The sequence below is a fragment of the Erithacus rubecula genome, assembly GCF_903797595.1.
Source record: "Erithacus rubecula genome assembly, contig: SUPER_Z_unloc_2, whole genome shotgun sequence".
Lineage (NCBI taxonomy): Eukaryota > Metazoa > Chordata > Aves > Passeriformes > Muscicapidae > Erithacus > Erithacus rubecula.
In genome coordinates, this window is record NW_027635860.1 from 8,914,721 (window position 1) to 8,929,060 (window position 14,340).

Consider the following 14,340-nt stretch of genomic DNA (forward strand, 5'->3'; position numbering starts at 1 on the left):
GACATGTCCCCACCTGTAGTGCCAAAGAACCAAGGTGTCAGCCCTTGACAGACAGGTCTCTGGTGGGGGCAAAGCATGTACCCATAACCATGTTTCTCCCAACACCAACAAGGGCACATTAGTAGTGTCTGCCTGGCAAGGTCCTGCTAATCATGTCTAATGCACACTAGACTCATGCTGTGAACATCTCCATCCACTTGCCCAACCCCAAGAATGTATTACATCTTCCTAAAAAAAGCAGGACTAGAAACCTGACAAACTGTTTCTAAGGGCTCAATAAGGTTGATATAGGTCTTGCCATTTCTAAGAGAAGTGTATCTTTTTTTTCCACACTCAGCAGCACCTAATAAGACTTGATCTGGTGTTTCTCAAAACCGTGCAAACTAGGAGAGCAGATCCATCAAGGAAGAGGACAGGGCTAATGTACAGATGGACACATCTCTCCATCTGCAGCACTAAAACCCCTGAGAGACTCTGGTGGCTATCAGTATGGAAAAGTATCACATGTCACTGAATCATACTTGTATGTATTACTGAATGCTCAAAATTATATAAGTTGCAAGGTATGTTATTCCATCTACTCAAGAACACCACCTTACACGGGATTTGGGTATGCTGCAGAGTCAGTCAGAAACTGAAAATTAATTTTTGGAAAAGGAAGGTAGAATCCTCAGCGCAAGCTTCAGTGTCACATTTATCAGGGTAGAGAGAAGGGCAGCTCACTCCTCTCCAACAACAGGACAGCAGGCAGCACCCCGCATCTTCCCCTGTGAGCAACAGGGCTCTCCTTCCTCAACAGCATCATAGGAAATACCAGAATTACAATTTACAACCTCCAAATGACTTAAGACTACTGGTTTATTCCTCCTCAAAAGCTTGGACACAGGCCTTGGGCAGACCTATCTTTCCATCCAAGAACAGTGTCAATGTTGTTCCAGTAAACTCACTGGTCAACATGTTGCAATCCTAGCTGCCCCACTACCAGCCACTGCCCAAATGTGACACACAGGCTATGCAGGGTGCTGCCAATCAACACAAGCATCACAACCATTTTGTGACTTTTCCCACCACTCTGTGGCACGCTTCAGAAAAATGCAGCTGTTGAGTAACCCTTTACACCTACGAAATGGAATCCTACCTTGATGGAGTCTCTGTCTGCATGCAGAGCAGCCCCCGTACGTAAGGAGGGGCGAGATATGGCAGCAGGGGATGGGCATGTGGGGGAAGAGAGAAAGAGAAAAGTACTAGTTAGTTTACATAAAATTATACATTTATCATACTCTGAAGAAAGAATCCTGATGTCTGTTAAATAATAAATTGCACAGATGTTAACTTTTCTGTATAGTTAATTATTAATGCTGTACGGCCAGATTTATAAAACTGGATTTCTAGCATTTGAACACAATTTCTGGCTACTGCTAGATAATAAGCACTAAAGTAATTAACTAGGAACTCTTCTATATATTCCTCTCTCCTCCCTCCCTTTTGCTTTCTTTAAACAGAAGAACAAAAATAACCAAGGGAAACAAAGCCACACGCTCCTCTGGCAGCACGTACCTCTTTGGTGATCATTATCATGGTGCTTCTTCTCATCTTTAATTGGGAGGTGGGACTGGCCCCCCAGTGCACTGGAGAGTGCCAGGAGACCAGCACTGCTGCCAATGGGTGGGATGGCTGGAGGCTGCAAGCCCGAGGGGTGAGGAGTGAGCGGCACGGGAAGACCATGTCCATGTGACAGGTGCTGGGCCTGGAGTTGTTGCTGCTGTGAAAAACAAAACACAGATATTGAATTTGTTCAGGGAGCTGGGGATTGTCTGACTGACCACCTACATCAACCGCGACTGATCAGATCAATCAATGCATCTGATCGATCCAAGATATCAGTGCTCACAATCATCCTGGGGCCTTAAAAATGTCCAGATGTTTGGACACAACATATTTGCAAAACTCAGACTGACCTGGAAAACAGCAACGACAAAAATTTTAAAATTAAAAAAAAAAAAAAAAAAAGCTAGTGAATGTTACCATTTTGGTGATTTATTTTTTTTTCAACAGAGGTATTATTATTTTCTCTCTCTCTCATGTACACATCTAATCAAAACATATGTAACTGTAAAAGCAGTTATATGATGAAAAAAAAAGCTGAAAATTGAGAAAATTAGTGTTAAACAGTTCTCCCAGCGCTATTGCACAGCATGCAGTGAAAGTTAATTTGAAAGAGAAAACCTGAATTAACAATCCAGAAAAGGAAACTGGTTGCAGCCACCATTTTAAGCCCTTTAAGTGTCCTCAGCGGTACTTGAGCAAATTACTAAAGAAAATCTAATGTAGCAAGGCTTGGGTCCTCCTGTAGGCTTGCTCAATAATGCTGAAATAATTGGGCACTCTGTGCACGTTTAGTGATGCTCGAATGAAAAGCTAGAGGCCTGCCCTTGTACTCTTCTCTAGCTGCTGACTCTGTGTTGTGACAGGTTTATTTGAGTGGGACTGTGATGCATGCACCAGTAACTGCACTGACAAGAGTTTAAAGTCATTTTTACCAGTACACTGGCAACACATAGAGAAAGCCCTTGAGAGGTTTGAATTGAAGTGCTTGACCTCAACCAGGGCTGCAAGCTCTGTGCTATACTAACCACTGTGGGGTAGATAGACTGTTGCTATTTGTTGGGAAGGCAGGGGAAAAAAGCCCTGACAAATCAAACAACAAAAACCAAACACGTGAAAAAGTTTAGTTAAATATATCCCAAGAGAGATCTGTTCAGGTCTTACACACTAAGCAACCATCCAATTAATTTCTGTTTTCTAATTTCAGGTTATCCCTGAAATTTTCTTTTCATTTTCAAGCAGTTGTTGCTCAGGGTAAATCAATTCCCAAGTCTTCCAGGACTGTTCTCTTCCACCTACATGTCTGTACACACTATAGAAGAAATAAAAACTTAACTTGCTCTGCATAAAACCATTCCACTTTAAACTTCTAAGACTTGAGCCCTTTACTTGCATAAGGGTGAGCTGAAAGAAAAAGGCTGCAAGTCACAGCACACTAGATGACCCTTGCAGCACACTGCACACATACCTCCCTTGACACCCCACCCTGAAAGTACAGATTCTTCTCTTCTGCTTGGAAATAACCTTCATGCAGTGGAATCAGACTGGCAGTGGAATCAGACTGGCAGTGACACGCACACATCATCTAACCCAGATCAGTGCCAGGGAAAAGAGGGTAATGATCTACAAGAAATCTATGGGGGAATAAAAATAAAAAAGAGAGTGGGAGGCGGACACCAAAATCAAGACCAACCAACCAGAAACACAGAAAGAACATTCTTCAAAGTGGAGGAAGAAGGAAAAGCTAAATTTTTTTCCTGCTTGCGATTTCATGTCATTCCAGAAGGAATTCCTTTCAGTAGGATGTATCAAACTCATTTTGCTTGCTTGATGCTCTTATGGCAGGCAGTATGCTTCATTCTTCAGAGTATTAAATTAATGAAATAAAGCAAGAGAAAACAGTGTATTGTTTAGCTTCAGGATTTAAACAGATCTACCTTACAACAATCTGGCATGCCTGACTTGGGGAGGGAGGAGAAGAACAAGCCAAAGAAAAGGATGAACAAAATAATCTCTGCTCTGCTACCTGGTTTTGAACAAGGAATTTCCTATTCCAATTTGAGAATGTGCTATAAACCACTGCATGAAGATCTTGGTCTGAATCTGTCAGTGGCTTAAAGCAAAGACTTTGAGAAGAGCCTGAGAATATCAACAGTGAACTTTCCCCTTGTTAACTACTACACTGTCAACCACAGAGGAGCACTCACTATCACTACTGTACAATCCATACAAATCTGCCTACTGACCTGCCCAATTTGTGTTATATGACCTCCTCTATTGATATAGGATGGTTTCCATAGATCTGGAAGAAAATCACACTGTGAATGTATTACTCTTTTTTACTCTCTTTGTTGGGAATCTTTATACATAGCTCAGCAAGACAACAGCACAGACTGAAGCTGGGATGTACTGAATAGCGTTAATGACTCTCAGATGTAATATGGTCTTTAAGAGTAGTAGCCTAGCAGCTTGAGATCACCTGGAGCAGCTGGGCTGCCCCAGTCCCTATTGGCCAAGAATCGATGTGTTTTCACTGCAATTTGAATTGCAGAGAGCTCTGAACATAACTGCAGAGAGTGGGGAATTAAAAAACCAAACCCGAAACCTTCCTGCCATAGAGAACTTTTCTGAAGAGACCAAGCTCTTCCATTAAAAGCAATGGGAACCTGAAATCTGCTAAGAACGTGGCCTCAGAAGTGACAAAGTGTCATTCACTGATACAGCAGAATTTTGGTGTCATTAAGTCACAATTTTAACAGCAGAAAGAAAATGCTTTGGTATGAAAAGTAGATTGTTATGCAAGTTTAAGCTAACACCCGAAATTCCAGCATAGCCCCACAAGCCTGTGCCACACAAGGATAATATTGTGGCATGCTGTTAGATGAGGTGGGAGTAATATTTCAACAATGGAAGGAGGCTCATGGACTAAGACTGCATAGTATGGGAAAGACTGTGACCTCCTCCACTACAAGGAGCAATGCTGAACACCAAAAATGAGGCGCTGGTCCAAAACCAGAAAGGGAACAAATTCAAATGAAACACTGGATAGGCATTTGCTCTCAAAATATAGAAGTGGAAAAAGAAATAGAAGTATATATTACATAAATAGTGCTGTTTCCCAATAGGCTTAGTCAAGAAGGGAGAGACTAAGTGACATCTCTGACTGCCATTTCCAAACTTTTCAAAAGTATTACTGTATTCAAATACCCACACTATGACAGCTTGATCTTGTTTTTCCATTGCTTATGGACATCACTGGTGAGCATCAGGTGGCCTACATTCAGCTATTTCTTTAAATGGAAAGTCATATAAAAATGGGCAATTCCCTAGCCTACTGGGCAATAACATTACTGCTACAAGTGTAAAAAAGGGGATCTCCTCTGTCATCAAAATGTCAAAGTTATGAAGGAGTAAGACAACTGATAGTTACTCTCCACACAAAGAAATATTCCACTATGGAAGAAGGTTCACACTGGTTTCTGCCTGTAGCATGAATTTAGATCATTAAATCTGACACAATTTAAAAACTTGCAAGGAAAGCCTGAAAACAAGCCAACTGAGTAACCACATAATTTTTTTTTTTTTAAAGTTGCTGTAATGCTTTCTCTTCTCCTTCTCCATCTTCTCTTTAATTTGTTATCTTTGGTCATGTTATTTATGAACTCTTAGCATGTGTAGCACGTGGTTAACTTCAGACAATCCCATCAACATTGACTACAGTATGCGTAAAGTCAAGTATACATCTTCAGCATTAATGGATAATAGGTGAAAACTTGGAAAGGCAGACTTTATGATGCTGTCCTTTTTCCAGAATTATTTGAAAATAAAAACAAGAGCAGTTAGTTACCAAGAAATACACCCTGTGAAACTACAAAATAGATTGCAGTATTTTTAAGGAGCATTCAACACACACAAAATATAAGAGCACAGGGTAAGCACAGCAATCAGAAAGAAGTCAAAAAAGAAGACTGCATTCTTTTTAGCAGTAAGTTTAAGAAGATGATAATTTAAATCAGCTGAGTAGTAAAAACTGAAGTAAAGCTTTCAAAACACATTAACACGTGTCAAATAAAGACAACATCTGGCTGCTACTAATGCTATTTTCTTTTCTGTAAGTTCTTCTAGGCCATCTAGAGTAAGAAAAAAATAACTCCAAATCACATCTACACAAATAGATAAAAAGGATTTGCTGAAGGTTTTTATGTGGGTAACACTAATTTTTAGAATCGTCATTCTAAATGTTGATGTTTAGCTTAATTCTTTTCCCAACACATCTTAAGAGATCAACTTTTAAGTAAAATGTGATAACAAACCCACTAACAAATTAGCCTTGAATGCTCTCTTGTTATAGTCAGCACATTCAAAGCCTATTTTCCTGGAAGAGGTTCAAGTTTCTACTGGATACTTTCCAAGCAGCTCTCTGTTGCAGTAATCTACCACTTTCCCTCTTGCAGACCCTGAAAAGTCACAGCCATTACTCAAACAACCTGAACATACTACTACCTCAAAAAAATCTGAATCAAATAGCTTCACTGTTTGTTTGAAACGAGTTAAGTGATGTGGTTGGTTGCTCAGAGTGAATCATTAGTAAGATTGCATACAGACAAAACAGAACCCAAGAAGAAGAGGAAACAAAGACATAAAAACACAAGAACACAAAGACATAAGAACACAATATCAATGTCAGTGGTTTGAAAACCAGCAAAGGCGATTCTTTGGCACACAAAGTAATGAGTGTATTTAAGATTATATGAATTTTTATCTATCATGCCTGTTTACACCCTTGATGTGATCCGCACTGTTTGTACTTCTTTGTACTGTTCTCTCTCTGCTGGCAGATATTTAAAAAAGAAAAAGAAATCTGATGTTACGATACAAGACAGCAAAACAGCCTACAAAGAGAGTCATACAGAGTACCTCCAGTGGAATGGTTCTGGAGATTCATGGATCTATATCATGTAATGGATTTGCACAAAGAAACAGCAGTACTGATGTAGAGTAGAACAAACTACTAACCTTACTCATTTAAGGGACAGTGAGAATTCTGAAAATTATTAAAATGCCCAGGGTAAAAGGAAATATCCTGGTGGGAATCTTGCTATAGATTACCAAGATGAAGAGGCTGATGAAATATTCTATAAGCAGCTGGCAGAATTCTCACAATCAATGAGAGGCCCTTCCTCCCATAAGGGGTTTCAACTTACAAGATGTCTGCTGGAAATACAACACAACAGAGAGGAAAAGGTCCAGGACCTCCTGGAAGACAATTTCCTGACCCAGTAGGGATGAGGGAGACAACAGGAGAAACTGGCTTCCCAGTCAGTGTGATGGATGAGTGGCAGATGACACCTTGTTGGGCAGGAAGGCTCTACTGAGGGTTCTTGGCCAGATCAATGAGCCAAGGCTAAGGGCAAGAGGTTCAACAACAGCCCCATGTAGTGCTGCAGGCTGGAGACAGAGTGGCTGAGGGAGCTGGGGCTGCTTGGACATGAGAAAAGGAGATACTATCACTGTCTACAACAGCCTGAGAGGAGGCTCTAGCACAGAGGAAATCAGTCTCTTCTCCCAGGAAACTAGCCTTTGGATGAGAGGAAATGGCCTCCAGCTGTGCCAAGGGAGTTTTACATTGGATATTAATAACAAACCTCTTCACTGAAAACATGGTCATGTACTGGAACCAGCCTCCCAGGGAGGTGGTGGAACCACCATAGCTGGAAGCACTCAGAAAAACTTCTGGATGTGGCACCTGGGAGCACGGCTTAATTGTGAACACAGTGGTGCTGGTCTAATGGCTCAATGATCTTAGAATATTTTACAACATAAAAAAAATCTCTGATTCTATTAAATGTACTGGCAATCAGTGAAAAATAAATGCTCAGATTAAAGTGATCTACTAGAAATCTGGATGTGTCTATTCACGAAGGGGAATTAACACACACCTTAAAAATCTAGGAATAAGAATGAAACACGATGAAAAAAAAGAAAATATGGAGCAGTAATAATAATAGTAATAATACTTTTTTCTTTTAATCAAACACTAGGCTACTTGCTCTCTAAGATTCAGCAGTTTCTTTCTTTGAGGATGCTGATTCCACAAAAGGAAAGCAAGCTCTACAGAGGAAACTATGGGGGGGAGGAAAAAAAATCAATAGTTGTCATTAATCAGAAAAGGAGCATTTAGAGCTCCTACATAAATAACAAAAAAACCATCAGAATCATATCTCTACAAATTGCTTCAAAGATCTTTTAAGTGATCTAGGAACAAAAAGTCATCTCCCAAATCATATTGTGGGATGAAAGGCAATATATGCAGAGCACATTTCCGTTCTTAATCATATATATGGGAACATCTGTCAGGATGCATGTTTCACCATTTGTCCTGCCTTACACTCTTACAACTATTTTTTACTCAGTGAAACAGCATAGACAGAGGACAAAAAATTAATACAGCCTACTCACAAAAGATTCATGCCAAAAATTGGACAGAACCTTAAAAAGGGAAAAACTTAGTCCTCTGCAAAAGGCTAAGCTCATCTTCCCACAAAATATTAGAGTTCAGTAGTTCTTTGTGATTGCAGGACTTCACCTCAATTTCACACTAGAGGTGGAGGGAGGAAGAATTAAACTCTTCTGAATCATTATTATAATTTAATAAAGGGCAGAAATTCCTACATAAATCGCACAACTTAAAAATCTCTTTTTCCTTCTGCCCCATAGATTTCATTCTAGGGAAAAAGAAAATCCACATCTGCCAGAGAAGGCAGAAAGCAGAAATAGTAAGGTAAAGGTCTTGCCATGAGAAACCTCTGCTTCAAAACTTTTTCACACAGATCACTGCAAAAAATGACAATGGCATCAAATAGGTGTTTCCTTCTACATATAAACAGAGGGCAAAATTAACCTCTGGCTAGGTAGGTGCACACGAGTTCAGGTACCTTATTTACCCAATGTTCCACTAATGTCCTATACATAGACACTGGGAAGAGATTTTTTTTTCTCCTCAGGAGTAACAGTAAAAAGACAGCATTTCTGTTGGGACCTTGTAAATTTTGGTTCTTTCCCCTAGAAATGGAAGTAATGTCTGTGCTTTTCCCAGCAGACTTCTAAATAATCATCTAGAGTCACCACAGTAGAAAGTTTCTGAAACCCTGGGCTAAAAGTGAAAAATTTACCATGTGAGATGTACCACAAATCAAACAGTAAAAGCTAGAAGTTAAGCAATGGCAATGGTCACAGAGAGATTCAAGTGGCTAAATCTATAAGCAATTCTATTACCAGAGCTTTTAAATGCGGCAACTATAACTCAATTCTAAGATTCCTCACAAGTTTTGGTTTTAGAGCCATGTAATACCAGCATAAAATAGATACATGTTATGCATCTCACAGATATATCTCTCTAATGCATCTTATCTTATCAAGTCAACCCTTACCAAGTCAAATTTCTACACAGCAATTACTGGGAAGCAGAAGTTCCTTAACTCCCAAGTGCTAACAACCATGTTTCATTATGCTTACAGCACACAAGTGCACACTGTGCTATGTTTCAGCAGGTTGTCTTTCCTTGGGATAAAAACCTAGGTTGTACAGACTGATCCATTCTTTCTAACCCATTCTGTGTCTCTAATATGGCCATTTTTGGTGCAGCTCTGGTCCTGTGCAGAGTACTGTAATGCCTACTCTTCTCAGAGGTGAGTAGCCTCTTTCCACAAGTGCTAGGACACATGGATACCATTACCTCTCTCCAAGATTTCACTGGGAGATGTAGTATTCTGTCTCTTTAATGTAGTGCCCATTAGCCAGGTAACTGAAACTTGAGGTGAATTATTTTGCTTTAGTGCAGTTTCCCAGTTACAGCAGCTTTGATAAAGGTCTCAACAAGGATCAAATCACCTGGATTTAAGTTGCAGCCCCAAGACTGTGGAAGAACCACTTGTTCTTTTTGCCTTAGCCTCTTCAAAAGGTATAAAAGGGAAAGCAGTACTCCCCTGTTCCATTAATAGTCCCTGAGTTAGCTTATCAGTTTTGAGATGCATTCATATACCCAACAATATGACTGTGAAAAACACCAATCAATAAGCAACTGTCTTGCTAATAAAGATCAAACATTTTGAAATACCAGACAACCTAAGAATTTAAGACCTCCCAAATTCTTCCTGGAGGGACTTAACATGCAGAAATACTCTACTTATGCAGTACTTTAGTGTCCATCCCAGTTAAGCACTGGAGCCCTTGTTCTGGTTCTACATTTAAGACTGAAGACATGGAAAGTACTATCCACCCATCCGAAGCCATGCAAATATTTAACTGATCCACTCCATAATACAGCCCTGGTCCTCATTCTTTGCTGTAGACAACAGACTACAAAATGTGGTTGGGAAAAAGTCTAGGTGGCAAATAAATGACCTTGTTTAGGGGTATCTTATAGTATGAAACCATGATACAACAGCACCTGTCTTTAGGCCATACTTCACAGTAAGGGTACCTATTTAAATAGCACTCTCACTGAGCACATAAACATGGCTGATTTTACAATCAAGTGCTTTTGGAAGATCCCTGTCTTCACAATACTTTAAAACCAAACAGACTTTTTATTTTTTTTTTTCCCCAGAGAACTGGTACAAGGCTATCACTGAAGGCACTATAAAGCATATAATAGACCAAGATGGAATACAGCACATCTGTATTTGGTTGGCAACAGCTTCCACTTACTGGAGTATAGACCCTTCTGGCAGTATTGTCTGCTTTCTACAGTGTGTGAAGTGAAAACACACAAATATAAGTCATAAATAAAATATTGCATGCATTCATGCTACAGAACATCATAAAAATTCTCTGTAAGACTCTTCATACCTGCACTGATTAACCCTAATTTAAAAAACAAAGAAGACACAGTGGTCACAGAGCTTTGATACCAGGGTTTTTAAAACCTTGAGAAACATGGAGACCAAAGTCAGCTCTTCTGTCTGATGAGATGGAGTGTGCAAGCTGTAACACTCGTGTCATATGCATTTACTTAAGCCTAAAGAGCAAGGGCCTCTGGCACCAGCATATTGGCAGTGAGATGCTGTAAGTGGTCAGCACTTCACAGTGCAAGGCTACTGTCTGCTCATACAGTAGCAGACCAATATAAATTCAGATAGCTTCCACAGCTTCTGAAAATAGACAGAAGATAATGAAAAAGCAGAAGATAGTGGCAGCCACTTGAAGTCTAGCAACACTCTCGGAAATATGGAACTTGGAAATTATTTACGTATCAATTAATTCCCTCAAAAATCCCTAAAAAGACCATTTTCAGTTTCTTTAAATGAAAGCACTAAATATGGAACAGATTTATTTAGATCAGGCCTCAACTTCGAGGTTCTCTCTGATGGTGGCACATGAGAATAAGGGAACAAGACAACAAATTCCTCAAAAACACCTCTTTGCAACCAAGACAGGGTGTCTTTAACCTAGCCAGACTTCAGGTGAATAAGTCAAAACCAAAAGCACTCACCCAAAATCCTTCTAGAAATTATTTCAGGCACTAGGCAGGATCAAAATAGTTGCAGGACCATAAAATAAAAATCAATAAAAAAATCAGCAAATAAGAGTAATTAAATGGAGAGCAATGAATTTCAACATTAGGGTACATAAATAAACGTAACTCAAACATAAGTCAACCTCTGCTGTCCCACTTTAACAACCTGTGTACAATATACAGCAGACCACCAACTTTTTTTTCAGAATTCAAGCTTCAACCACTGCTTAACACATCTTGAATGAGCAATACAGACAGGCTGGAGGAACCAGTGACTGCTGTTCCCATGCTACAACACACTTGTTCTAACTGGCCCCCTCACCCACCATTTCTGATTGAACATGCTTGGACAGGAACAGCTTTTCCATACAAACTGGTTCAAGCAGAAAGCCCTCACTCCTCCTCGTGGCACCCACATACACATGAGCCAGAGACAAGCCAACATCTGAGAGGAGCAGGAGATGCCTCTGCATGTTAAGCAGCATTTGACATCTGCAGCCCTGGACAAGGCACCACAGCAAGGATGGCAGGCACTGAGACCAACTCCTCATTCCAAGTTGTGCACACTTATCTGCACCACACTGCTTTCAAAGGCTTCCATGCCTGTTTTCTAAACAGCTGTTGTTCTCCACAGCTGTAAAAAAAAAAAAAAAATCACTCTCTTGAAAGCAAACAAAAATTATGGACCTTTTGAGACAGGTCAAACAAGCACCTTGGCCCTCAATCATAGGGTAGAAATTGTGACAAACAGTGCATTTGAGAAGAAACATTTTAACACAGTAATTACGTGTGACAAGACAGAAGGAGTCCTTTCTTCCAGTAACTGCCATTTGCTTATTTTTAAGAAGATAATAAAAGTGACATAATAAAACAAAATGCTTAAAAATTAAACCTAAGCCATTCTTTTTTCACTCAGATGCATAGAATGGTAAAGAAAAAGAATTATTTCAATCATTTCCTTAGTAATACATGTAATATTTAAATAGATTTAATAGTGCTGCTCCAAACCAATGAATTATGAGTTTAAAACCTATTAAAATGTAATGTTTTTTTCCTGAGCTGAGGGGAGAGAGATTTAAATTCACTGAATTTTAATATTTCAGCTTGAGCTGCAGGAGGTAGAGAAAGTCCAAATGAACTATTCCATCAGCACCATTCAAGCATGAACATTTTAATCAGTTTTACTTCCTTGGAGTTCTCCAACACAGTTTACGCTGTCATTCTGAAAGCACTTAACACAGAGGGTGTGAAAAACCACCAAGGCTTGTTATTGCCTTCACAATTGATGGCAAATAATTTTGCAGACTTCCTATCATTAAAATGTCACTGCTAAAAATTGAGGTTCAGCATTTCTTGTGCTAAACTGCATTTTCTTTGAACACCATCACATACCTGCTCTTAAGTTTTTGGTACATTTATCTCTCTCCATGTGATAAGCAGGTACACAAGCCTTCATTTCTGCCTTACTACGCAACTCCAGTTGAAAAACTACTATTTTAAGCAGATAAAATTCTTTAAAAGTACCGAATTAATTCCCTGGTTCCCTTATTAAAATGTAACCACATTCACACAGCATGTTCCAATTGCATAGTATAATGGATTAAAGAAAACAACCCCAACATTTTAAGAAAGACAATTTATTAATACAGGAAATGAAAACATCATTCCTAATTCGATCATACCACTGATTTAAGGCTACGATTTGTGTGCCTTTCCAGCAGTGCTGTCTTGCAGATTCTCATGTAAAAACACGGCAGCACGACACATGACAAGATCAACTGCATCTATCACACTGCTCATCCTGGAACACCCAGCCTGGGAAGCAGCTCTGGATGTGCACTACAGACTGCCCTGAGCAAGAATGCTGCACCACACTGCCCATGGCAAACACCAGAGGTAGACTCTGGATGCCTGCAGATTTACAGTCCTCCTGCAGCATGCTTATGATACACCCAGTTTTGGTTTAGTCTTTCTCACAGCATCTCTCTGGAAGATGATAGATGATATTTAACTTGTTTGAGCCCATCAACAGTTTTAAACTGAACATGACCTGTGAAAGAAGTCATTATAAGTCTGTTTCATTCCATTAAACATAACTAGTTTATTGTCAGGAGAACAGGCAGTCTCTCTGGGTTCCAGGCTCACTTCAGTATTTTGCATTTAAACTGCACGGATCAGTGATTTGGTTCATTTACCAATGAAGATAGAATAATATTGCAAAGTTAAAAGGTGCTTCATCAGATTCCATTAAATCAGAGCACATTCATACAAAAATATATACATGTGAAACACAAAGAGAGATATGATCTGTGCACCTTCAATTCTTTTCCTTGTGCCACACTCTATTCTGGTAGCATGCACTTTTAATACAAAAGCCAGAATTGCTCTGTTTGAAGCTAGGGAGTTTAGGACGAGGTGAGCCAAACAGGATACCCACAAAACAAAGAGAGATTTAAGCTACAATTTTATTCCCAAAACTCAAATACTGCTTCTGGTTTTGTCTGATACACAGTTCAATGGATTAAACATACATTGGACGTTTTTAAATACCACGGGGTTAAAAGAACACAAACCCTGCCAGACTTATTAAGGAGAAAAATAGCATAAGACAACGCAATCAGATACATTAAAAAACCATGATTACCAATTATGTTATTTGCTTTATTTTTATTGATATTCATTTTATAAAGGATCACAAGCCTTTTCTAGCCCCATGCTTCATTTTCAGACTTTAAATCTAAGTGTGAACATAACACTTGTGGAATTTTTGCAACATGACCTTAAGCTTATTAGACAACTTGCATTTCCTCTTTATTCCATTTTTTAAAAAAATAAAACTCTAAAAGACTGTATGTGACCACTTTAAAGGTAATGAGTACTAAATTTCATTTTTTTTAACATATTGCTCCTGTTTTTCAAAAATGAAAGAGGAACACACAGTATTTCCTAAGTCAGCATAAATCAGCAGAGTGAAAAAAGGCTCCCATTGTAAAAGGAAAAGAAGGTAAAAATCAGGTTTGTGAAGGAGGCAAGGGCTGGCCAATTTTAATCCACAAACCTGAAGTCTGATAGTTTAGAGAAGTTTGAGACAATAGAATTTCCGCTGACATGAAAAGACAAACTCAGACAGGAAGAGAAATTCTTAAAAATTTGTATTTTTTGGTTAAAAGAAAATTTATTTCTGTCTGGTGGGGGGAAGACCAACCGAATTACTGCCA

General features: G+C 39.2%; 1 protein-coding gene across 4 annotated transcripts in view; it reads right to left on the reverse strand.

Annotated features, from left to right (window-relative positions):
• Nucleotides 1-14,340, reverse strand: part of LOC306814716 (transducin-like enhancer protein 4) — a 96,714-nt gene that overhangs the window by 41,323 nt on the left and 41,051 nt on the right. For 3 of the 4 annotated variants that reach the window (XM_079331068.1, XM_079331069.1, XM_079331066.1), the window contains 2 exons: nt 1,558-1,762; nt 1,139-1,155 (listed from right to left, as the gene is read on the reverse strand). In XM_079331068.1, coding sequence (XP_079187194.1) covers nt 1,139-1,155; nt 1,558-1,762 — 222 coding nt within the window. The remainder of the gene's footprint in view (nt 1-1,138; nt 1,156-1,557; nt 1,763-14,340) is intronic. The other variant, XM_079331067.1, reaches the window with a different exon arrangement.